Source organism: Serinus canaria, chromosome 1 (assembly GCF_022539315.1).
Source record: "Serinus canaria isolate serCan28SL12 chromosome 1, serCan2020, whole genome shotgun sequence".
Lineage (NCBI taxonomy): Eukaryota > Metazoa > Chordata > Aves > Passeriformes > Fringillidae > Serinus > Serinus canaria.
The window spans coordinates 106,344,887-106,367,335 of NC_066313.1; the positions used below are offsets into that span (position 1 = coordinate 106,344,887).

At 47.8% G+C, this 22,449-nt stretch overlaps 1 protein-coding gene and 1 long non-coding RNA gene across 7 annotated transcripts in view; one reads left to right on the forward strand and one right to left on the reverse strand.

Moving 5' to 3' along the window:
• LOC127060000 (uncharacterized) overlaps positions 1 to 9,112 on the reverse strand; it is a 31,240-nt gene extending 22,128 nt beyond the window's left edge. For both annotated transcript variants that reach the window (XR_007778449.1, XR_007778448.1), the window contains exon 1: positions 8,965 to 9,112. This is a non-coding gene — a long non-coding RNA (uncharacterized LOC127060000). The remainder of the gene's footprint in view (positions 1 to 8,964) is intronic.
• Positions 9,113 to 9,479: 367 nt separating this feature from the next.
• Positions 9,480 to 13,001, forward strand: MID1IP1 (MID1 interacting protein 1). 5 transcript variants are annotated; one of them, XR_007778283.1, is made up of 2 exons: positions 9,480 to 11,586; positions 11,760 to 11,913. XR_007778283.1 is itself a non-coding variant. In XM_030235083.2 (2 exons), exon 2 carries the CDS (start codon positions 11,918 to 11,920, stop codon positions 12,410 to 12,412), a length of 495 nt encoding a protein of 164 aa, XP_030090943.1. In that variant the 5' UTR covers positions 10,968 to 11,586; positions 11,763 to 11,917; the 3' UTR covers positions 12,413 to 13,001. The 5 variants fall into 5 exon arrangements, 1 of the variants encoding a protein (XP_030090943.1); XR_007778280.1 differs by having other exon boundaries at positions 11,763 to 11,913; XR_007778284.1 differs by having other exon boundaries at positions 9,480 to 11,376.
• Positions 13,002 to 22,449: the final 9,448 nt, after the last annotated feature.

The window sequence follows — 22,449 nt, forward strand, 5'->3', positions numbered from 1 at the left end:
GCTGGGTTTTTTTATTGCTCTTCTGGCAGTAGTGGCTTCCTCGATATCCCATGCAGGACAAGCAGTCCTCGCTCCAAAAGGGATCACATGGCAACTGAGTGGCAAAACTTGTCTCATCCTCTAATTGAACAAAAAGAGATTTACCCTTAATAGTCCCAAGTGGGAGCACATCTTCCTTCAATCTCATGTCAGTCTGTGCTTTGGGTGTTTAACTCTGTAAGGGAAGCTACCACCTATGCACTTAAGGTGTGAAGTATTTTTATTAGGAGCCTGTTCTCCCTTTTCCCTTGTGTGCAGATAATACCTATTTATGCTAAAAGGAGTTACAGAGGGAAAGGTGGAATCCTCCGGATCCTCAGTTTTTGATCAAATAACAAAAATGTTTTAGATCTAAGTGAAAAAAAAATTCTCTGGGCAGGCCAGTAAATCCCTCTCAATTTTTTGTAAGGGAGTGTCATGGTTTAATCACTCTCTTAACAGGGAGTTAAGGTCATGTCAATAAACTCATCCTCACAACTGCAACACCTCAAATTATACCATTTAAGGGTTACCTCTATTCTTCCACCATATCTACATGTTAGACTCCAAGGATCAACATAAGTTGGAGATTGCAACATTTACAGTTTCATCAGAGGGGATATCCAAACTTCTCTGTCCTTTCAATGCTGGGGAACACAGGCTTGGTGGCAGGAACGTTCCTGCTCTCTCTGCCAGCTGCAGGAGAGTGCATAAGGCTCTGGATGCTAATGGGCATGATGCCACCCTGTTGGAGGTGTCCTATGCATGGTACCCTTCTTGGGAGCAGCTGAGCCCCTGCTGCTGAAACATGATGTTCAAAACAGAGCTTCCACTCAGAAGGTTTTGCAGAAGCTTTGAGCTTTGTCCCTCCCTTTAATTTTTCTCTCCATCCTTGCAATATTCAGTCCTTCCCCCTCTCTCTTGCCTTCTATGAGCTGCTGCTGACAGACCCAAAATGAGCTAGGGATCTCAGAATACTCTTCTTTATTTGACAGTGCTCTACCAAGTCCCAACTTTGCACTTGGGGATTAAAAGGCAGCAGTGAGCCTAAGCAGGCAGTGCGCACACACTGGCAGAAAGGCATCTGCTCATCTGAAGGGCTGAAAGAAGTCAAGATACTTGCCAAATCCAGATTATTTCTACCTTCAGGATAGGACAAGACTAACATGAAAAAAATCCTGCTTTCTGCTGGTGGGGGCTTTTAGTAAGGTGTATCATGCTCATTCTTGGCTATTTAAATAACACTGCCTCACTCTGTATAAACCAACTTACAATATGAATGAAAAAAAGCTATGGATCGTGAAGCAAGTGGGAATGGATAATCAATTTTTATCACTAATATTGTGGCTATGACCAATAATTCTGAATGAGTTATGGAAGTCTTTGCTATGAGCAGATGTGTCTCCTTTCAAAGCAGTCTCTTTCTGGTACAGCCTTAAGAACAGAAAAAGTGTTGATTTAAACATTAAAACTAAACAAACCTGTATTTTCATTGTCCACTATATTTCTTCTTAAAAGGTAGGAATATGAAATTCTCAGAGGTGGGCTGGCTGGGGGTGACACAACAACAGTGGATTACAAAAGCTTTCAGCTTTAGAAACATGGGTTCAAATCAAGCTTAAGTGACAGGCAAAATGGGGCTATTGATTTCCTTCTAGTCCCATTTGGCTACAGCAAAAACTGGGCACAACAGTGTCTTAACACTGAAAGGGATGGCATCAGCCAAAAGATAAAGCTTCTGTGGGAGAACATTTGTGGTGTTATTTATAGCAACTGAGATTACTGGACCACTTGAGGTTACTAGAGCTGAAAGCCATCAGAGTAAACTCACAACCCCCGATTCTGTAAGGTGGGCTTGCTTTCTAAGTTTGGCTGTGTCTTCTGGCAACCCTGTGCCCAAAGCCCCCTTCCAGTTACATGGTAGAACAGATATGATCCATGTGTGCCCATGTGTGCAGGTCAGGCTTGCATCAGGCCTGTCAAAGAAAATGGTTCACACTGAGTCAAAAATCCTCTGCTGGCCAGATACCAACCTTCCAGGCAAGTGATAAAGTCTTCTGATTTTCCTTCCTGCCCATGCACGCGTGCTGCAAGAAAGCCCCAGCATGTCCTTGAAGCAAATGTGGTGGCCAAGGCTGTGTCTCCTTGGTGACAACACATAAGGAGCCAGGCCTTGCCTTGACTGAGACTAGTCACAAGTAGAGCTGAAACTGGGGTGGACTCACAGCTCCATCAGGACCCTGTACAATCAGGCCTTAGGGATCCTCCTTCAAAAGCTCCCAGCAGGCACCACCAGGACTTGGTCTTTAAACACCTGGATGGTCTTTGGGTATGTCAGTCAGGTCCAAGGGGCTCAGGAATGAGCACAGGAAGCTCTGTGTAAACACCTGTGATCAACACCTGAATGTCTGGCCCTAAGTGACTGACTCAGGACCATTGAAAGAGCCAGGGCTAAGATGCAGGAGTTTCTTGCTCCTATATTGCTCTTCTACCTTTCTGAATTAGGTGCACCTCTCCTGCTGCTATTTAATGACACAGCAGGGCCCGGTTGAAGGTAATGTGGCTGCCCTCTCCATTTCCTTACATCGGGGGATTTGTGTCAGAAGTTCAGCATTGCCAAATGTCATTTTGAATGATTTTGTAGTTCTAGGTCAATAAACTGCTTACCATCATAGGGGAACTGAACCATGAATTACTCCAGTTGCTACAGTGCATTTTCTTTTAGCCATATACATAGAATGTCCAGTTCGGGATGATTCACAATAGCCCTACATTTTCTGATTCACATTTTTATTTAAATATAATTTTCTTTCTTTTGTTTCTCAATGGGCATGCTGTGTCATTATATCTCAAGGGCCACCAAGACGAGAATATCTCAAGACCTCATGGCTGCAAAGCTCTACTCTTGATGCAGAGAAGAAAATATGAGAGAATAGTGAAATAGAAGGGCAGAGAGCAAGAACATTCTCTGTGTGCTTTTTTTTTTGTTGTTGTTGTTGTTGTTAAATTAAAGGAATAAACATCATATTAATTTAAAGTCTCTTTGTAGTGACCTCTCTTCAACATTATCTGAAGATTATGTTCATTTCTTATTTTGTGAGGCTCCACTTCAGAGGAGGAATGGAATGAAAACCCCTCCTAACCCGGGAAGAACCAGGATGAGAATAAAATATTTGCTGGTGATACTATCTCCAGTGTAGTAGGGAGCAGTAGTATGTGGTATGCACCTTCCCACACATGTAACAAGGGTGGATTCACAACCTTCTGAAAATTATTTAAAACACATGCAATGTTATGTTTTATACTCATATACAGTTTCCTTGATGCTGTGATGTGATGGCAAAGATCCCTTTTGGTGCCTTAGACTGCTGAACGCTGCATGTTTCCCCTCTCAACCCACCATTTCCTCCAGCTGGAGGCAAAGAACACAGTTTATGATATTTTTTTTTTACTTTCCTAGGTGCGAGCCAGGCACAAGGGCCATGATTTACTTTCCCTTGGAAGCTGAAGAGCAGCCAGCTTTTGTTGGGAATCCTGCTCAGCCCTTCACCCCCCAGCAGGGATGGGAAGTGTGGCAGCTCGTCTGCCCACTGCCATTCCTTCCTGCAGGCACCACGTTATATATCCCTCACAAGCCCAACCACAGCTTTCAGAAACATCCAATAAATCAACAGTTAAAAGGGAAGAGTAGACATGGGGAGCAGGTGCTTATTATGTGTGCATCTCTGGAGAAGAATAACCCACAGTGTATTTCCATGCCCATTTGAAATGGAATACGACCATGACCCTGCAAGTGGCTCTGCTTGAATTGTTCCTGGCATGATGTTTTACTCCTAATATTTTCATTGTCTGCCTCCATCAGTTTTACCTCCCACTGTAGCATTAATTTTGTATGTGAATATGGAGGCTGTGCTTTAAATAATACAGCATATGCTTTTTATTTGCCATGTAGAATAATATTTTTTTGGCTGATTTATGTTCCACCTGGACAAAATTATATTTTATGAAGGGTTTATTTCATTTGTTCCCACATCCCCAAATAGAGGGGGGAGAGGGAGGGAAGGAAGAGAAATCTTGTAAACCACCAATAATGATGGACACAAAAATCTGCTTTGAAATACAAATTTACTGCAAAAACAGATTCTCTCCAGCCATGTAAATGAAAAAATGCTGTTGTAATAATTTTAAGGCTTCAAATGCATATTACTACTGGAGAGAGTAACCTTCAGTCTCTTGTGTCATCCCTTACACAATGCTGGAAGTATGGGGAAATTCACTGACAGCTATAAGCTATTCCAGTAGAACAAAATTACACATATGGCTACAGCATGGATTTAATTTAGCTCTTTTCAGAACTTCATCAAAGCCAGGACAAAACCCTGTGGTCATTCAGTTCAGAGATTTGCCCCAGATCTTCATAGGCTAAGCTGCCAAATCTACCTTATTTCCAGTTTTCACAAGGACTGTGGAAAAACATTTTACTTGCCATTGAAACAAATTCATTTCAAACAGATAATCTGAGTTTCAATTAAAAAGTTATATATGATGTACCTTGTGTTTTACAACCCTGAAAAATTGGCAGTATTTTTATGTTAATCTATCACCTACAGAAATATGTACTGTGAATAGATATATTAAAAAAAAAGAAAGTTATATGCAGTCCCTAGCACAACTTTGTTCTGATTTTGACTTCCAGTTTTTGGCGCTTTTTGTAGAGCAACTAAATATTAATCCTACAAATTCATAATAGTCACAGCATTCGGGAAGCTCTGGTACTATTTTTGGTTGTAATAGTCCTCTTTAACCACACAGCATCCTCCAGCCAAAACCACACTATAATAGGAGTGCTTATAATAAGGACACACAACGCCTCCATGTCAGCTCTGAACTACAGAGCCAGGAAAAGTAGGATATTCTTTCAGAGCAGCTTCTCTCAATACTGAATGTAAGATGAAGAGATAGGACTTTCACAGGAAAATTCTGCTGCTTCTAGTCCCACCCTCTAAGTCCCCATCAGACTGCAGAAATCCAAGCTGATATCTTCCCCCTGGCATTTTCGGGCAGCAAGCAGATTTGTTCCTAGGCCGGCCCCCTCCTCTCCTCAGACAGCTGTCCTCCAGCCCCTCGTCCTGCCATGTCCCCACTTCTGGCTCCACCAGAAACCCTCAGTGACAGTGGCCACCTTTGTTCTGCTCCCTCTCGAGAAGAATTCATGCGGCAAACCAGGGGCTGGAAGTCAGCGGCTGCTTTACAACGAGGAATTACCATTTCTAGGACAGTATGAACGCCTATTGTATTTGTTTCACCACCTGGGCATCTCTGGGCCTTTCAAACAGAACCAGAGCTGCGGTTTTTCCTCCAGCCCGGCGGGATGAAGGGGCAGCTCCTGCGGGAGCGGACGGGAAGGAGCGGCAGTCTCAGCAAAGCGCAGTAGATGGAGCCGGAGAGGCGCGGCAGAGCCCGCGCGTCACCTGAGGATACCTGCGAGATTTCCCCCTCAGCTAAAGCAGGTTAGAAAATGTGCAATTTAGATTTATCAGTTCAGGAGGGAGATTCAGATAAAAACAGTTGAGCTGGTGAGATTATTAAATGCAGAGCCCCATGCTGAGACGATGCTCACCTTACTGATGAAGGGGAAACAGGGCACCGGCGCCCCCTCAGCTGCACCCAGGCGGTCCCACGGGAAGGAGGGGGAACCTCGCGAACAGAGACCTTCCTCCACCCAGGAACATCGCCTGGGACCTTGAGGTGGCACCCTTGGGATGCAGCATGAATGGTGCCGGTTTGGGTCAGAGTGGGAAGCACAGATGGGTATTTCCTGCTGTCAGCCCCTGCGTATCAGCCTGGTAATGTCACACAAAGGTGGTCTGGTGTATTTAATTTTATCAGGCAGAAGAACTCTGATATATGCTGCACTCAGTTCAGCACTCCCGTGCAGATTTACTCGGCGCTTTAGCATGCGTGCTGCCTCGCTGACAGAGATTAAAGGCTCTCCTCAGAGCCCCAGGTATTACGCTCAAACGTATAAATCAGGGCTTAATATATAATATTTGTCCATAAAAATATATCACAGTGGCATTCGTTTGACTATCTGCATATTAAATACCATTACAGAAAAGTCCTGAGCTTATTGAGGATTACTTTGCTACACCAGTAAAGTCTCCTGCCATCCTAAACAGGTTTCTTTCCTGCCAGAGCGTGGCCGAGAAGCAGAGAGGAAGGGGCAGATGCTGCTGTCACTGTTCATGACCCCAGGCATGTCCCAGGCACGCAGAGCTGTGCCAGGAACACTCTCCCAGGCAGGCCCTGGACTCGGGCTCGCCGGCACTGGCCAGGCAGGGCAGGGATCACAGTGGAGATGACACCGCAAACCTCTAAAGGAGAAAATTGCATGATGTATCACCAGTCACGAGCACCCGCCAGAGAGCTGTTTAGAGTGAGATTACAGTCTCAGAGGAGACTCTCATGCCTCTTGGTCACAGGGTTACTAAGACGATGCAGTTGCAACTTGTATGCGGGAGGTAGGAAGGATTTAAGCAATGGCCAGAAAGAAAGGCTGGATCAAACCTCCATAAACCATGCTCAGATTAACCCAGATTCCTGAGTCCCCAGCTTTGAGGGACTTGAAATCAGCCAAATTGGATCCTTTTCCTTGAACAGAAGACAAAAAACTGTGAGGGAGATGATAAAGTTTATACTTGGCCCACAAGTTTATGAGCAGCATTTTAGAATGAACAGAAACAAAGCTCCCCAAAATAGGAGTTTGTGCAGTGGAGAGGTCTCGATCCTGCTCATGCCAGTTCCATATTAGCACAGCTATATGGATTTCTCTGTGTTTGCTGCTGACTTACAGAGACACAAGGGAGAAAAAATCAGATCCAGTTGCAATCTTCTCCCCTTCATCCTCTTCATATTCAAGCTCTTTTTTTTTTTCCTTCTAAATTCCTATTATTAACACAGAAGAAAAAAAAAAAAAGAATCCCTGGGATCCCTGGTGCATCCTTGGAGTGGCTGCAGCCTCATCATGGATGACTAGACAACCGCCACTGTGCCACATAATGAGGAGCACACATGCTGCACCGGGAGATACTAATGAGGGAGCTACAGCCCCCTTAGCCCTCTCCAGTAAATCCGTGTCTGCAAGCCATGTTTTATTTATCAGGCTTATTATGGCAGCACTAAGGAGCCATTTGAAAAGGGCTGCTGCTGTCCTGGGCACTGCACACTGCAGTGCCTGCTCAGACCAGCTTCCAGGAAGATGGATAGGGCTGGCAAGAGATAGGGGAGAGGGATGCTATGCACACACCAGGCAAACAGTCTGTGGCAGCATTAATCCCACTGGCTCCTTTAAGGAGGGAGAGGATTCAGCCTGTTTCGACCTCTTAGTGCTAGCTAGATGATCCCAGGCCCTGCAAGTAACTGCCAAACAGATTGAAGCTGTGCGTGTAATGATTTCCAGGAAAGCTGAGGAAGCAAGGATTTGACAGACCTGGAGAGACCCGGGTGCAAACTGCAGCCAGGCAACTCAGAGGGGCTTCACAGGAGCTCAGCTGCCTGAGACAGCTGCCTACCTGCCCAGCAGTGTTCCCTGATCTCACTGCCAGCAGATCTCCTCTTCACTGTGCACTGCTGCTCTGTGCCAGGATGTGAGGACACAGAGCTCTCGTGCTGCTCCTGGCAGCGTGTGGTCTCGTGCAATGTGCCAGAGGGAAAGGGGATTTACCATCACCGCTGCCTCCTCCCAACATCCTCCTGACCCCTCTGCACATCCTCACAGAGGCTTCTGTGCACTTTGGAGAATCACTCCACTTGCAGAGGATCAACAGAGAGAGGCGTAAAAGGCAGCTAAGTGAAAGATAGGAGAGAGATGAGTAAATCTTTGCAAAACTCACACTGCAGGTCTCAGCAGGGCTCAGACAAATTGGTCTGCATTCCTTTAATATATTAGATTTCTACTTACCCTGTTCATTAGCATGTTAAGCTACAAGGGCTGATTATATGAACCTCATGGAGAGGCATCAATTAAGATGATAAATTTACATACATTCCTTCTGGATGAGAAATGATGGGTTTCCCCAGTTCAGTGTTTGGTACAACTGGACTTGCTTCCAGAAAGAGAAAGAAGTGTTAAATGCGTGCATCTGTACTGCTCCCCAAAATGATGGGAGCACTTCACGAGTTTGAGCAAAACTGTATGTCAAATACGAATGGAAGGAAACAACTCGCAGTTTCCAAGGCTGAACTCTAATCTGCCGTGTCACATTGACAAGAGATTATGAAAGGAAGTGAAATTCCCAAGAGATGTTGCTCTTACAAGGCTGGCCCACATGGCACTCCCACCCTGAAGAATGCAACACTAAATATTTGCACGTTTATCACTTCTTGCCCATACAAGACCTCATCTTATTTTGCAAACATTGTGCAGCAAAATAACTTCATAGCCACCAAAGTGTAGCCATTTCTGGTCTGCAGCGTGCCAGTGGCACCTCTTCTGTGCCAGCACGTGTCTTGGGAAAACTGTGAACAAAGAGGGTTTGTTATCCTGTTGCCACTGAACAGAGAAATTAGATAGGCCTCACAAATGGTATGAAAACCCACTCAGGCTGACAGACTCATCTGTCTTTACTTGAAAAACACTGCACAGCTGCTAATGCTGCCAGAAGAGACAGGCCAGTAGCAGTTCTGTTCCTGTAGCCAACCTTTGTAGCACTAACCTCGGTGTTCCTGGGGCTAAAGACTGGTCTACAGCTAAGTCAAATAGTTAATGCCATTAATAGCTCAGTAACAGGAACAGCTAAATAGTAACAGCTATAGCTCATCCCTGATCTTCTTCAGGAAGAAGAAAGAAGGCTCTAGTCCAGAAAGGGCTGAATCATCCCTCATTAATTTCGGGGAAAACTAAAGGTTTTTAGCTAATATAGTAACTTTCATATGACTCCTGCTTACCTGAATAGCAGAACCATGTTTATTTGAGCAGAAAGGTGTTTTCACCTCCCACTGCTGGGCTTGTACATCAGGAGTGCTCCACCCAGCTGAGGGGCTGGATAAAGACTACTGTTGCTTGTTGCCTTATCCAGGACTGTGCTGGGCAAAGGTGCACATTTACACTTTCTTGAACTGCCAGATAGCAAACATGCAAACTTCCTCGTTGCTCAGGGCACGATAAGGGTTTTCCATCTGATTCCCCTTCCAGGGCCTGCACGGCCATGATAACCAGATCATTCTGGAGAGGACACATTTCAAAAAAATGCCACATGCATACAAAATTTTTTGCCTTAAATGGGATCATTTTTTTCTCAAGAGGAGTGGAAAAAGTGCCATTTCTTTTCCTCTCATGTGCACAGCCATGTCAATTACATACCACTGGAGTAAGGAATATGTGCTCCTTTATTTTGTTTGAACCAATGAGCAATCAAACCTACCCAGGCTTGTGTTCATGATGCACATTATATTTACCAGGGACATTTATGTCACAAATCATAAGAACATAAGAAAGGTAAAAAAAAATAAAAAGTCAATTCCCTTATGCTGTTAAGTTTGGCTTGAATATGATCTGTCTCAGCCTAACGGGTGAGGCACATGCCTTACTAAAATAAGGAAACATTTACAGCTGAAAGCAGAATGTGGCTATACCTCTTGGGAAACAAATTTTCTGCTCAGGCCCTAATTCATACAACATCATCAAACTGAAGAGTGACGTATTTCCCCCCTTTGCAGCTCCAAGCTGGGTTGTTTCTGCCAATTCTTCCTCCTCCCCAGCCAGTATGTTGTAACCTCAGGTAAAGACTTCAGTTTTAATTTGTTCAAATGTTTAATTTTTTTATTTGTAAAGTTGGACAATAAACCAATTCTCCTCGTTTCCAAAGATTTATTGCTTTTTCCAATTTATTGAACGTTTAGTGCAGGCTGTATTTCAATTAAAGGCAGCAAAACTGTTAATGGTCTATTAACGACACACTGCATCTATATAAAGATGCAAATATAAGTCGTGGCCAATTTTCTGGCCCGGTGAGATAATTTCTTCTTTTCCCCGGAGTGAATTATCTGCGAACAACTCATAATTTTATACCAGCCCGTATCTCTGGCTAAGGCCGTATCTCTGGCTACTGCTTAACGGCAAGTATCTGCAGCGCAGGAGCAATCCCTGGTTTGTCACCCAGGGAAGCGGCCTCCTGCCTTCGGGACGGGGACCGCAGGAGCTGTGGGGAGCAGGGCGGGCAGGCGCAGGGTGCCGGGCCCCTGTCAGGCCGGGCCGTCTGTACGTGGCATCCCCGGTGGCGCGGGAGCGGCGCCCCCGGCCCGCCCGGTGATGCGCCCGCCGTTACCATGGCAACCGCCCCCCCCCCCGCCCGCACGGCTCGGCCCCACGTGACCCGCGGCGGCGCTCGCGGCCAACCCGCCTGTTACCAGGGCGGGGGCGTTGGGGGGGGCGCTCTTGTTTCCGATTGGCTGTTGCCGGAGCTCGCTGATTGGTGGGGAAAGGACGGCGGCTTGCCGATTGGCTGGGCCCGGAGGTGAGGCTGTGGGGTGATGCCGGACGCCCCGCGCAGCGCCGGGACACAGACAAAGGCTGCCCAAAGGCTGCCCGGAGGCTGCTCGGGCTCCCCCCGCGCCCCCGGGCTGCCGCGGCCCGGGATAGCCTCGGGGGAGCCACGGCTCTTGGCGCGCTGCTGGGGAGGCGGCAACGCGAACCTGGCCGGGCGCCCACAGAACCCCGCGCCCTCCCCTCCCGGCCGCCCGCTCCGACTGGCGCTGGGGCACGCGGCGCGCGGAGGGGCGGAGTCGGTGTCACGCTCGCCGCGCGCCCGGCAGCCAATGGGCGGGCCGGGAGAACGCGGGCCGCACGCGGGGCCCGCGTGTCCCCCGGCACTGGCTGTCAGTCACCCGTCAGTCACTCGGCCCGCCCCGCTCCGGCGCGGCCCCGCCCGGCTGAGGGAGAGCGGGCCCGCAGCGCCGCTCAGTCACGGTGGCCCTCGCTGCGAGCCGTGCCCGGGGCGGCACCGGCGCTGCGGAGCGTTCTGCGGCAGCCGCTGCCTTGTCTCAGGGTTGGGGTGCGAGGGTGTCGCCGCCACACTGGAACGGCTCCCTGGCGGCCTCAGCCTCGCAGTTTCTGCCGCCAGCGCCAAGCCCGCGCGGCCCGACCCCCTCGGGATGCCCGCGGTGCGGGCTCTGCTCCCGGCGCCCTCCCCCGGTGGGGGGAAAGAGGCGGAGCTCGTGTGGCCGCCGCCCGCCGCCTTTATCTGGCGTGGCGGCGCGGGGGGTGGCACTGGGGAACACCTTGTTGTAAGATACGCGCTATAAATACGGCAGCGGGGATGGGAGTGCGGCCACGGGCGGCGGGAACAGCTTCGAACTACGGTGGGTGCCTTCCCCGCGGCACGGCGGCTGGGGACCGCTTGAATTGTAATTACCGGCGCGCTGTGGGGCTGCCATCACCTCGGCCACCCCCCGCACCCGGTTCCCGGGAGGAGTCGCGGGGGAAGTTCTGCGTTTTGGCTGGTTTTGTACGGAGGGGAGCGGCGGCAGCGAGCCCCGGCGGCTGCGGCAGGGCAGGCGGAGGAGCGGAGGGTGAGAGAAGGGACGGGGAGGGGAAGGCTGGAGGAAGGGCGCGGGGCTGGGGATAAAGACGGCGGAGGAGGAGAAGGCGCTGGCGGGAGGGGACGGGAGGACGGGAAGGCGGGCTGAGGGAGGGAGGAGAAAGAAGGAGAGCAGCCTCTAACCCCGGCGCCACCGCCTCCCAGCAGGGCTCTGATCGCCAGCAGCCGCCGAGCCCAGCCCGCGACGGAGGGCGGCCGGTGCCCCTAGCGCGGAGGAGGAGGGGGAGGAAGAGGTCGCCGCCGGAGGAGCCCCGCGGTCCGGTCCGAGCCGCGTCGCTGAGCACGCCTGCCCCGCCGCCAGCATGATGCAGATCTGCGACTCGTACAGCCAGAAGTACTCCCTCTTCAACGCCATGAACCGTTTCATCGGCGCTGTCAACAACATGGACCAGACGGTGATGGTGCCGAGCCTGCTGCGCGACGTGCCGCTGCTGCTGGAGGAGCTGGACGCGGCGGGCGCCGTGTGCCCGCCCCGGGATGCCGCCCTGCCGTCCGGCGACCCCGGCGCCTACTTCTCCCGCAGGGACATGTACAGCCACTACATGCTGCTCAAGTCCATCCGCAACGACATCGAGTGGGGCGTGGTGCAGCCGCCGGCGGGCGAGGAGGCCACCCGCAAGAAGGACAAGCTGGGCGGCGGGCCCGCCGAGGAGGGCGAGGGGGAGGAGGACCTGGAGCAGCAGTTCCATTACCACCTCAGCGGACTCCACTCGGTTCTCTCCAAGCTCACCCGCAAGGCCAACGTCCTCACCAACAGATACAAGCAGGAGATCGGCGTCAGCAGCTGGGGGCAGTGAGCGCCGGGGTGAGCGGGGGAAGGGGCTCCGAGCCGGCGGGAGCGGCGCGTCCCCACCCGGCGCAGCCGCTGCTGCGGTAGCCGAGGGCAGCGCCCCGGGCCCGGGCTTCCCTGCGCGCTCCCAAGACTGCAGCAGGTTTTCTGCCAACGCACAAGAGAGAGAAAGAAATGTAAATTAATCAGTACTAGTTTATTAATTATTTTGACTCCCTCCGTGTTTTTTTCGTTGTACGGTCCGGGACGGGCAGTCGCTGTGCCCGCCCCGGCAGGGAGGCTGAAACCCGTGTGCTTACGAGGTGGTGGCATTGCTGGCCGATAAGGAGGCTCCACTCAAGCCGATGAACATAACGAAACTGGCACAAAATTGCTTCTGTCACCTCGGAGGGAAGCCAGTGAGCTACGGAACATCCCTCTGTTGTGGGAGAGATGGCGGGTCCTGTGGTTGTACATGTACTGGAGTTTATTTCAAACTTTTTTACTCAGATGTAGAGTATATTCTAAAATAAATGCAAATGTATTAACGAAGAGTGACCTAAACTTTTGGTATGATTTATCTTTCTTTAATTAAATGATATTTTTAACATCTGGAATTCTTCTTGTTTTTCTTCTGTGTCACATTCAGAGTTGCCTTACTAGATACAGAAATCTGTATGCAAGAGAGGGGATTTTGCGGCTTTGGTTTTTTTCCATCAAAACAATTAGGCAGTGATGATAACTTGGCGTATCTAAAATGTTTGAATCATATTAAACTTAACCATACATGGCCTGAATTTTAGTAAGCTGTTCCCAGCTGCACAGTGCAGTTGCTCTGTGTGAGTGTTGGATTGAAGGTCAGTGCCTCTTTAACAAAATCTGAGAAGATCGAGTCATGGTTACTCTGCAGGCAGCGATTCATGGCAGTTGGAGCAAAGCCTAGGAATGACTCTTGCTTTTTTCGGGAAGTATCTTAATGTACTGTAGGGAGCTCCTTTCTCTCCCTCCAAATAGATCTGGCAGACTTGCCTCCCTAGTCTCTCTGCATTTCTTTCCTCTAATCCTCCTTGGATACCAGGAGTTAATCAGTTTTATGTTATCCAGATTGTATTGATTTCTTTCTCTCTACTTTTTTTTCATTTTGAGAAGTGAAGTACCTCAGAATTGGGTGTCTATATTGTGTTAGAACATTAAGTTCTGATATTAAAGTGCACTTGCTGGTTGTGATACGATATACAGCAGAGAATAAATGTTTTATAAATATGTAAGTCCTTACATCATGTAAATTTTCTTCTCAGGCACTGAAATGCCAAGTTTGTAGACATACTGAAATATCACTTTGTATTACTGTTGTCAAATTTACGGCTTGTTTGGTAGTGTTGGTTTGGGGTTTTTCTTCTTCTAAAAATAGAAGAACTTTTCTCTAAACTTCAAGGATATTTTTGTTTAAATTCAGATATTCCTTAGCACTTTATTTTTCAGCCCAACTGTCTGGATGTTGTAGTAAAGCATGAGCGCTCCAGACATGGTACTAGTTGGCAGATGTTTGTGTAGTTAAAACACTTGGCCTAAATCTATGTTTAAAAATATATATTTTGGAAGGTTTTTCCCTTCTGGGGTAAAGAACAGCTTTGTAAGCCTGGATAATTTTTAGTTTGGCGATGCTTGTTCTTTTTGTAATGTTTTTAACTTCACTTCCCCTCCCCTCTTGGGAAGATGCCAGGAAAAAAAAGTCAGGAACAAGGCGAGGGATTACCCTGGTTTCCTAACATGTCAGCTTGCCAGTCTTTCCACAGCCGAACTAATGCAGTGCCCTGTGCTGGATGCTGAATTTCTGTTCTGAAGACAAGGTTGAGAGGGAAAACCTGTTCTGCTGTGTGGCTCCCTTCTGGCCCTGCACTGGATCAGCTGGAAACCACATTACAGCTCCTGCTGGGGAGCACCGGCGAAACCTCAGACAAAAGCAGCTCATGCAGTTTCACCCATGTGCCTTTTGATCTCCCAGTAGCTTTTCCTGGTATGGGTTTAGACAATATTGTTTAAATGTTGCACAAGAGACAATGTGATGCTGATTTAGACAGTGAGTAATGTCAGAAAAATAGTGTTACATTAGCACAGCACAGCCATGATTATGGCATCCATTCCCTTTGCATTCTGAAAAAAAGCACAAGAGAAAAGTTTTGGTGGAAGAGTAGCTGAAATCTTGTGCAGCAGAAGTGGCATTTCCTTACAGGTAAAACTTTGGGTAAGAGGAGAAGGAGGAGGATTCTGTGACTCAAGGGTTTGCCTTCCCTCTGTCTGTGACTAAGCTGCAGTTGCTGAAGTGCACGTGGCTCCCATGCGGGGCCCAGGCGCTGGGCTGGCAGCAGCCCTGGTAATCCCAACTCAGCCGTGCAAAACCTGCTGAGAGCCACACCAGCTGAAGAGGCTCCTGCCACCTCCCACCTGGGAGCTGCTTTAGAATTTCCCCTTCTCAAGGTCATGGGAGAGGATTGAGGCTCTTGGGATCAAGAAAGTGATATCTTAATGCAGGGGGAAGACAGCAACAGATAAAACCAGGAATGGCACTGCTACTGGCTGTTGTGTAAAACAACTTGGCCTAAAAGGTGGGGTGGTCAGGCAATTATGTAAATGCTGACTCCTGGCATTGCAGTAATCAAAGATGAGATTGCAGAGTCTTAATGCAGATTTTGTATGTTAGATGCTGAATTGGGAAAAATTTCCATCAGCAGCACTATATAAAACAATTAGGTTTATTATTAAGGAGTTATATTTCCTTTTGAAGGACTTGATCTCTTTAAGTCCCCCAACTGTTTACAGAATTCAGCAAACCTTTAGGCTGCTCTGATAAAGTAATTCTAGTACTTGTGTTAATGACAAATTACGTCAGTCTAATATAAAAAGTATCTTTATGATCTCAAATACTTTGAGAAGTGACTTAATTTCTTAGCCACACACAGGCAAAAAGACAACTTGTCAAACTACCCCAGCAGTGCTCAAAACGGGATATGCACTGTGAGAAGCAGTTGTCATTTGTAGCTCACTTAAATGAAATGGACTCCATATAGAGTAAGGCAGACATTAGAAGAACAGTAAGTAATGAGATTCAGAACTGTTTGCACTAACAAATTGGTTACAGCAGAAGTTATCTCACAGCCAAGGAGCCTCAAGGACATTGCTCATGGCATGCATCGGTTTATATATAAAGTGCAGTATCTGTCATTACAGCTCATGAGTAATCTCTTGTTTTTGTGTATACAAAAGAAGGACAAATGAAGGGAAAGCCATGCTTTTCTCTCTCTCTCTTTTTCTCTCAATAAAAATAAAGGGATGGGTGTGAGTTCCGTGGGAAGAAGAGCAAGAATCATGGGCTGGTCAGTGCTTGATGGAAGCAGATTAAGCTGAGTCAGGCTAGGCTGTCACCTTCCTACTTTCCCTCTGAAAGCTCTTCCTTGCAGAGGGCTCTAACTAGATCAAGATATTCATGTTTTGTGGTTTGTGTCCTCCCCCCTGCACAGGCTCTTGCACCAAGACAACATGAGTCATCAGCAGATTTGCTTTGCTGAAAGATGCACTGATGTTAGTGGTCAGAGGGAAGGTTGTGTTAGGATCTTATTATCATGTACTTAAACTCTGCACCCTCTTCTACCAGGAAACAAAAAAAGAAAGAAAGAAATAGGAAGCATCTTCTTCCTATGCCTTTGGATTTGGTACAGAGCTAATCTCTCTGCAGAAAAGTCTGCAGCAATTTTCCCTCACTGACTTCTTTTCCTGAAGTCTTGAGTATGGGAGGGGATTGAGTAGAAGTATTGCTTTTTATTATTCATACCTTTAAACTGTTAATGTTTTTGTTATTTATATCTAGGTAACAGTGTGTTAGGTACCATATTCCAAAGAGTTTAATGATCATAAAAACAGAATTGAATAGAAAGAGGTGTAGTTCCAACCCCTTGCCATGATACCTTCTGCCAACTCAGGTTGCTCAATGCCCATCCACTCTGGCCCTGAGCACTTCCAGGGATGGGACATCCCCAGCTTCTCTGGGCAACCTGTGCCAGTGCCTTGCCATGTTCACAGTAAAAACATTTCTTCCTAATATCTAATCTAAACCTATTTTCTTTCAGTTTGAACCCACTTCCCCCGGTCCTATCTGTACATGCCCATGTCGAAAGTCCCTCTGCAGCTTTCTTGTAGCCCTCTTTCCAGAAGGCTGCTCTAAGGCCTCCCTGGAGCCTTCCCTTCTGCAGGCTGAACAATCCCAATCCTCTCAGCCTGTCTTTTTAGGAGAGGTGCTGCAGCCCCTCTGATCATCACCCATCTGGTCTCCTCTGCACTCACTCCAGCAGGTCCACGTCCTTCCTGTGTTGGGGACCCCAGAGCTGGATGCAGCACTGCAGGTGGGGTCTCGTGAGAGCAGAGTAGAGGGGCAGAATCACCTCCCATGACCTGCATCTTGGGGTGCAGCCCAGGACACATTTGGCTTTCTGGGCTGTGAGCACAAATTGCTGGATCATGTCAAGCTTTTCATCAAACAACATCCTCAAGCTGTTTTCCTCAGGGCTGCTCTCAACCCATTCTCCATGCAGCTTGTGTCTGTCTGTGCTTGGGATTGCCCTGACCCACATGGAGCACCCTGTGCTTGACCTTGTTGAAATTCACAGGGTTCACACAGGCCCACCTCTCAACCTGCCCAGGTCCCTGTGCATGGCATCCCTTCCCTCCAGCGTGTGGGCCTCACCACACAGCCTGAGAGTGTCTCAATGCCTCTGTCCATGTCACCAGCAAGGATGTTAAACAGCACTGGTCCCAACACTGACACTCAAGGAGCACCTTTGGTCACTGCTCTGCACTTGACCACAAGTGCAACCAACCAGCCAATTCCTTATCAATGGAGTTGCCCACCCATCAAATCCATGTCTCTCCAGTTTAGAGACAAGGATGTTGTGTGGGACAGTGTCAAATGCTTTGCACAATTTCCTGCACACAACATCAGTTGCTTCCAAAGATCTTAAGTGATAGTGCACACAGGAGAAATAGTAGGGCACAATGGGTTATAACCTGCCACAAAATCTGAGGAAAGTGCAATCAAGGTGAGCATTGCAAAAGCATCTCCAGCTTTGCATGCATTTTTCTGTTATTTGTCATTGTCACCCCTAAACAAGCAGAAATACCTGAATGTGTTAGTACTAATGTTGCAATTATTTTTTCCCAGACCACAGACTTGCATGACAAGTTTAGGTCAAAATTAGTTTTAAGGAATGAAGCTATAAATGCCCTTCCAAGAGGAAATCTGTAAATAGGAGTGCAGTAATTGTATATATTTTTGTTGTTAGCTAACTGCCAGAATGAGCACTCTTTGTAAGAAGTAACATTTCTTCCTTGTGCAAATATCCTCATTTGACCCAGAGTAATAGAATGAGGAAAACACCTTCCAGTTCTTGTGCTTTTGAATTTTGTTCTGGAGGAATGGCACAGTAGAAGCTTAGAGAACTTACAGAGAAAGGCTCTGTTTTGTGAGTAACACAGGTGCCTCTGTGTTAAATCACAAAACAGTGAATGAGCTTGCCCCATATTTGTAAGGTCTTTCATAGTATCAGTTGTACCTTTTTATCATGCATATCTACATACATCTGATTCTAAAATGATTCTGTCTTTTTGTTCTGGCCTGTTTTATCTTAGCAACTTTGGGGTACAAACAGCAGGGTTAGTATCCCACAGGCTCAGACACCTTAGACACTTTAGCTGAGCCTTTTTAAGTGCATCTCACTTCCCCATCTGTATTTGAACTGAGAAGATGGGCAGAATGCCTAAAGCCATGACTCAGAGCACAGCACAGGAGCATGCCAGCCCCTTGTTTTGGGATTGCCTTTTGGTCACTGGTTTATGTGCTGGAGCAGGGAGACAGATGCAAGGTGAACCATTCCTTCAGGGATTTCCTACAGGTTGTACAAGGTTTGGAAGAGAGAATGGCAATGGGGAGTTTTCTCACCCTGTAACTATTATGTGTCCTTCCCAATTCCTTTTCCCCTCTCTCTGAGAATTTTCCTCTCTGAAATTCATAACAAACCAAGATTGTTTTGTCACCCAGACAGCTCTCAGTTTTGAACTGAACTGCAATACTAATAGCAGGAGTATTAAGTAATTTCATGATATTTTATTGTTTGAATTGTATAATTAAACCTGGCTTCTTTCTTAACGTGCTATTTTTCATGTGGAGGCACTTTTCTTTTTAAAATGTTTCAGTAGTGATGGCTGATCACCAATCCATACTTTGAGAAGTATGCTCTTTTGAAAGCAGAGCCAACAATGCAGAAAGCTGGTTTCTGTTGCCGATGTGTGCAGTGCTCATCTTTTGACGTGCCCTAATAATTGCCATTCCTATTAACTGTAGCATCACACACTGAGAGAAAAACACACCCTGTAGTGAGCCTGAACAGAGACAAGGGAAAGCAGGGGAGCTGGCAGATCATGGCCTTGGCGTTTCTGATACTGGCTTTTGTATTCAAGTTCAGTGTAATGCAAGAAAAAAAAAAAGCCTCATTTAAAGAAGCTGAGAAGTCTGGTTATAATGAAACAGGCAGTAGGCTTCTTTCAGCTTTTGTTGGTATTGGTATATGGTATTTTGCAAAGACTAAAATAATTCCTCATCCCGGTGAATACAGTCATGAAAGCCTTAATTTCAACAACCAAACACAATCACTATTTTTGAAGGTCTTTTTATTTTAAGACCCAGCAGTGGCTATTTCTGGACTGGTTTAAACTTAGGTGGTGCCAAGAGGGCTGGTCCATTTCTATCCCCTGACTCCCATCCCAGCCCCATGAACTCTCCAGCTCTGTTGTGCCGGCACCAGCACTCATGCAGCAATGGAGTTACCAGACTTAGGGAGCTGATCCAGATCAAAATGAGTAGAGGAGAAAAGCTTTCAGCTATACTAATTCTCTCATTTAGCAGAAGGTGTAGCTGCATTAGCTGCGGGTTGGTGTTGGAGGGAGGGTTGGGAGCACGCTGCCAGAAGGCAGAGTTGGACCTCCCCTCTTGGCAGCCACTTTCAAGTAGACTGGATTAAACGTGTTGTGAAAGTGTCATCTGAGTGCCATCTTCCAAAGAGGTTTGTATGCTGATGAGTTTCAGTATCACTGAAACTGGCGGCTGCTCGGGGCTGAGATCCCGGGCAGGACGAACACTGATGTGCCACCTCTGCCAGGGGCTGGCCCCTTGCGCCGGAGCCTGTGCTCCCTAAGGAGGCAGAGCCGGCTCCCCACGCCGCCCTCCCGGCAGCCGGGACACTCCGCAGGGCGGCACGAACCGCTGGCGACGGGCACTGAGGAGGGAGAGGTCACACCTCATCCCCTGGCTCTTGGCTGCCTCCATCCCCTCGTGGTTCCATGGCAGAGGAGAGATGGTCCCACACGGAGTTTGACAGACATGGCCAAGAAGAGATGGTCCCACACAGAGTTAAGGAGGAGACCCTGAGCTCCTTCATATCACAGCCAACAGCACTGCTGTCATCCTGCCTCTGCTGGAGTCCCAGCTTCCCAGAGAACACCTATGAGATTCCATGGGACAGCAACACTGAGTACACCATGGCAGCAATTTTGCTCAATGTGAAAGGATTTAATACTTTTGGATTGTGTGTGAGGGAAAGAGGAAGGGACAGCAGGAGCCCTGGAGCCCTGTGCAGGCATTGACACATGCCAGCCTTGGTGCAGGGATGGGAGCTCAGGACTTGCCCTCCCTGGGAGCGCCCTGGGCACAAGGTCTCCCTTGCTCTCTAATTAAAGGATGCCATGCAAAATAAGGCTGTGACCAGAAGACTGTGAGCCAGGAGAGCAGGTTGCTCCTGAAGTGATGAACTACTCTTAAAGAAACCTCAAGAGGTGAACTTGAAGCTACTTGGAGGATTGAAAACAAGGTCTCCACTACCCCTCAAAGGTGCCAGTGGGTAAAAAGGCAGAACATTTTGTGGGGAGTCCTTCTCAGCAGACATGCTGTGAGACCACTACCAAGCCTAAAACCATGTCTTATAGGAGCTGTGGTTTAGTGGAGTGCAGATTTTGGCACAGTTCTCTCCTCTGGCTCACCTTGCCTTCTGCAGGAGGTAGGATCTGACTGCGGTACAGGAACAACCAGACTTCTTCTCATGCCTCCACATCACTGTGCAAGGTAAAATTTTCCATTGCTGTTGCTGCAGCCATCATGGATGAAGAGCAAAGGAAGGCAGCAAGAATTTTGCCTAATCCTCTCTGTAGGGTAGGTAGCTCTGCATGGCAATGGCCTTCCCAGCCAGCCTCCCTCTCCTGCCCTCCCTGTGGCACTGGAGTCTTGCTATGCCCTGTGCTGACTCTCAGCTTCTGTTCCCTCCCTACTCTTAGAGCAGCCACTTGGGAAACACAGGAGGTTTCAGTCAGGAGCCTGTACCACCAGGAAAGAGTAGGTGGGAATGCCTGTTGATTTTGCCCAAAGATGCTGCCTTCATGAGAAGGAGAAGCAGAAATGAATCCACTGCAATGTGAACAAGAGTGCTAACCCACAGTGTTCCTCCAAGCTTCCTGCCCAGCTTCCTTCATACAGAATGGGGAAGGTGGGGGAGGATGTTGTTCACCATGCCCCATCTGACCTGGAGTCACCACGCAGGATGAGGAAGATGCCTTGGTGCCCACGGTGCCCTCTTGGTCTGTGTAATGATTTACCCAGGCAGTTCTGGAGAAGAGTTTCCATCAGAAACATGGCTGAGGGCCCTGCCCCATGGCCTGAATCACACAGTCACACTGGGTGAGGATGTTGATGACATTGGTGGCAGTGGGAGCTGCCTTCTGCATCAAGGGCTGGGCTTTAGGGGCTACCACACCAAGTCCCTCCTCCTCCTCCTCATCCCCTGACTCGGTGCTCAGGGGACATCTCCAGGTGCAGGGGCTTTCTCCATGAAAGTCAGGCTCAGGAGAGACTGGCTGTCAGACTCTGAAGCACTTGCTGCTTTTGACTGTGTGTTTTTGACAGATTCCCCTTCCATCTGCATTGGTGCAGCTATTGTTTGTATACATGATTTTAAGAAGGGATTTCCCTTCCTTCCTTCCTTCTCCTTTTAATATCATGTAGCAGCTAGAAGCAGGGAAAAGAGACTGGCACCATATGACCAAGCAGCTGTCTGTGGACTGTCAGAGCATATTGAGGGGAACACAATGTGACTACCTTGGGTGCTTGAACATTCAGTCTCTGCTGGCTAAGCTATACACTACCTCCCCTTCACTCAGTTATCCTGAATGTCACTGGGTCACTGAATGGTTTACAGGACAGTGTTTTGAATTAAAAAAAAAAAAAGTCATCTGGTCCATGTCCAGGGCATGGTAAAAGCCCCTTCCTAGGAAAGCAGCATGAGTCATGCTGGCAGAGCATCTACTGCTGAGTCATCCTTTCTGTTGCATGGTGATGTCTTCTCTTTTCTAAATTTCCTTTAAAGGCAGGAGAGTGGGTCCCCTTTGCTCCAGCTACAAGGGAGCAAACACAAGTGTTTAGGAACGAGAATACCAAAGGATGTGAAGTAAAGCTAAGTATAGATGCATCACACTGACTAATGTTGGAGAGATGGTGAGTTGTCTTTGACCTCAGTCCTCTCAGTTTTCTCTGCAGAGGAAGCTCAAATGCATTTTAAAGACCTCTTCTGTTATTTGTGAGTTTCATGGATGTATGAAGACATGTAAGCATCCTTCAGTTTCCACTAGAAAATCAAGGTGCTTTTACAGAGGGAAAGGAAAGCACCCTGAGGTGCACAGACAACAAAAGGCACAGTCTGTCACTGATGCAGTGGAGCAGAGAAAGGCAGTTTTGGGGCACTAGGAAAAATATAATCTCTGCCACTTGAGGAATTTATCAGGTAAAGGCTTTTCTGAGGATGCCTCCTAAACCATGCTCTCTGACACAGTCAGCCACCAGAACCATTAGGCACAAGTTCTTCAGGTCGAAGTTTGATGTGGGGGATTCCCCAAGAAACTGACCTTTCCTTAAGGAAAGAGATAAGAGTTTTTCATTATTAATCAGATGAAATTACTAATTTCTAGGAAGGCCCA

Excerpts from the sequence above, each read along its gene's own strand:
- MID1IP1 (XM_030235083.2), top strand. The coding sequence starts at position 11,918 with ATGATGCAGATCTGCGACTCGTACAGCCAGAAGTACTCCCTCTTCAAC.